The sequence below is a fragment of the Notothenia coriiceps genome, unplaced genomic scaffold, assembly GCF_000735185.1.
Source record: "Notothenia coriiceps isolate Sejong01 unplaced genomic scaffold, NC01 NC01_scaffold00004554, whole genome shotgun sequence".
Lineage (NCBI taxonomy): Eukaryota > Metazoa > Chordata > Actinopteri > Perciformes > Nototheniidae > Notothenia > Notothenia coriiceps.
Window position 1 is genome coordinate 1 of NW_011337255.1, and position 3022 is coordinate 3022.

Sequence of the window (3022 nt, forward strand, 5' to 3'; positions counted from 1 at the left end):
GGACCTGTATTAGAATAATATGTGTTTTTATGCAATTTTTGTCATTTTGGTTAAGAAAAAATCACTTGTATAATATTTAGTATTATATTTTGGTTCACACTAGAAATATTTTATATTTAATTTTTCAGTATTTTTCAGTATTTTGAATTCTTTTTACATTTTGAAAAAAACGTTTTGAACATATCGATGCAAAGATCTCCACTATTCTGAGACCCTCACAGTATTCCAGTCCCTTTTCAAAACTCATCTCTTCTCTTGTCTACTCATCATAGCCCCCCCCCATCAATCCATGCCGGTTGATCAACCTTCAATTGTATTGTAAAGCGATTTTGAGTCCTTGAAAAGCCCTATACAAATATAATCTATTATTATTATACTGACAGGTATCATATCTTGCTGTGTAAAATAATCTTCCTGAGAGGTGTCACTTGTGATGTAGTCTGTGTGGTCCACAGTGAATGTATTCCTGACAGTAACAGGTGATAAGAATCAAAGGTTCCCAGAGGATCCCATAGAAAATGCATGCGGGTCATTTTTGACCCACTTATGGAAGCTTGGGGTAGAAACACAAAAACTACAATTTCTTAAAATGTATACAATTTAAAATTTGAATGGCATGATATCCAAAACATGTTTTTTGAGGAATAGCTGGAATATGAAATGATAATAAAATGTAATTACAAAGATACTTCAAGAAAACCACCTCACCGGGTCAAGAAGACCCACTTATGCATCTAAGGCTTAAAATGTATCCACATATTATTTTTGACACAAGCATTTCATCCTTTTCAGTTGTTTTTTATTAAATCCATCAGAAATATCTCCAGATCTGGGAGTGGTGCTGCTGTGATGCTCAGCTCACTCTTAAAAGTCTTTAATCCTCTTGGAGTCAGTCAGGTGCTCCACAAACTCTGAACTCCGTCGTATTGATCCAAAGTAAGACATGAACCGAAATACTAAAGTCAACTCTAATATTGTACAACTCAATGGATCATAAAGATACTTTGACATTTCGCAGGCCAAACCCAGAGAGACATATTGCCATAATACCTCAAATGGGTGTTTTCTGCCTTAAATAAATGTAATGCTTGCATTCCATACAAAATGTGTTGCTAAAGAGGAAGACCACTCACCCTCATCATCCTCCTCCTCCTCCTCTTCATCACTGCTGAAGACGATCGCAGGTTTCTTGGACTTGCGAGATTTCTGAGGCGTCACAAAGCTGTCGTCGCATCGGCTGGAAACCGAGGGCTTCGCTTGACCTAAAACAAAACGGGAAGCAAAATCAAATTGTCACATAAAGATCTGTATGCGTATGTATACATCATGAAGGGGAAATGGACTGCGTTCATATAAAGCTTTTCCAGTCTTAACGACCCCTCAAAGTGCTTTTATGTTTACAAATCAGCATTCACACACAGGCTGTGTCACAAAGAGCCAAATGCATTCACACACCGACACATCATCAGAAGCATTTTGGTGTTCATTTTGTTATTTGAAATGTCGAGGCAAGGGTTGGGGATCCATCCACCGCCCTTCTGATTGGTGGACGACCACAGCAGCCCCTGAGAGTGAAACCCCATGAGCACTGACCTCTCTTTGACCTCTGCCGGCCCCTGGCTGCAGCTGTTCGAATGACCGTCTTCTCAGAGGGTCCTCCTTCCTTCTGGTTCTCCTCGTCCATCTCGGGACTCTCCACGTTCTCCAGCCCCCGCGTGTGAACTGCAGTCAGGCGCTTCTCAAACTCGTCCACCTGGGCCTGGAGGAAACAAACAGTGAACAAGGACATGACATCAAACTGAGCTGGAAAGGGAGAGAGGTTGCAAGAGAAGACGTTCAAAAATATATTCAAGGCTCTGAATATATTTTGCACATCTCTTTTGCAACTTCTTTCCCTTGAGCATGGCTCACAAAATGCTGTTCACATGGTGTGCATTCATTGAACCCATACTGTGTGTCTGACGCACCTTGAACAGGGCTTTGGCTCCGCGGCGCAGCTTGGCGGTGATGGAGAGCAGCGGCTGGTAGACGCCGGGCTCCGTCAGCTTGTCGCTGTAACACTCCCAGCACTCCTGCAGCCTCTTGAAGCCGCGCTCACACAAGGAGAGCAGAGACAGAGACACGGCCAGGTCGCACCACTGCCGCTCCGTCCTGAGGGGGGAGGGGGGGGTAAGCACAAGAGAGAGACGTGGACATTTAAAAAGGGCACCTATTATGCAAAATCCACTTCTTCATGTCTCTTCTACATCAACATGTGTCCCCTCTTCTTCATGTCTCTTCTACATCAACATGTGTCCCCTCTTCTTCATGTCTCTTCTACATCAACATGTGTCCCCTCTTCTTCATGTCTCTTCTACATCAACATGTGTCCCCTCTGTGGAAAGAGACTCTGAAAGTTTCAGGAACTAAGATTCTCTCTCTTTTTGTCCTGATCCATTTCTATAAAAACCTGTCTGAAAATGAGCTGATCAGATTTTGGCCACTTTATGATGTCATAACGATTTTGGCTTGTGTTACCATTAGCCAATCAGCAACCAAGGTTGTTATCAGCCAATTCTCCTCCTAGAGCACGGGCGTGGGGAGGGGCTCCTTATTTTCATCTAAAGTAACAGACAGAGAATCAGCACTTTGGAAACAGGGCTGAAACAGAGGGGATTATGGGTAATGCTGCAATGATCTGTTTGGTGTTTGGAGCCAAACACTTCAGAGACATGTTCTGTATATATCTGAGACCTGTAATATATTGGTGAGAAACAGAATCATTTAAAATGTGACTCCATCAATCTGAAGCTCGGCTGTTTCTGCAGGTTGACATCGACGAAGACACAGAGTACGAGGAGGAAGAGGAGCTGCCTATAGAAGATGGTCAGCCTCAACACATTTGTTTACCCTTTTTAAATGTATTTCTATGGTGTTGGTGATGTATGATGTGTGTGTTTCTGTTTGAACCATCATCATAATCTATAGTCCAGGCAACCAGATGATGGTTGGCCCACTCTTGTATATTTACAGAGCAGTTAAT

The 3022-nt window shown here is 42.6% G+C and overlaps 1 protein-coding gene across 1 annotated transcript; it reads right to left on the reverse strand.

Moving 5' to 3' along the window:
- Positions 1 to 1133: 1133 nt before the first annotated feature.
- On the reverse strand, positions 1134 to 2209 carry LOC104942465 (condensin complex subunit 1-like; the record flags this gene model as incomplete). The annotated part of the gene is made up of 3 exons (XM_010767691.1): positions 1134 to 1262; positions 1594 to 1759; positions 1968 to 2209. Coding segments are annotated over 3 exons (537 nt in total), but the record flags the coding sequence as incomplete, so codon positions are not given.
- Between the last annotated feature and the right edge of the window lie 813 nt (positions 2210 to 3022).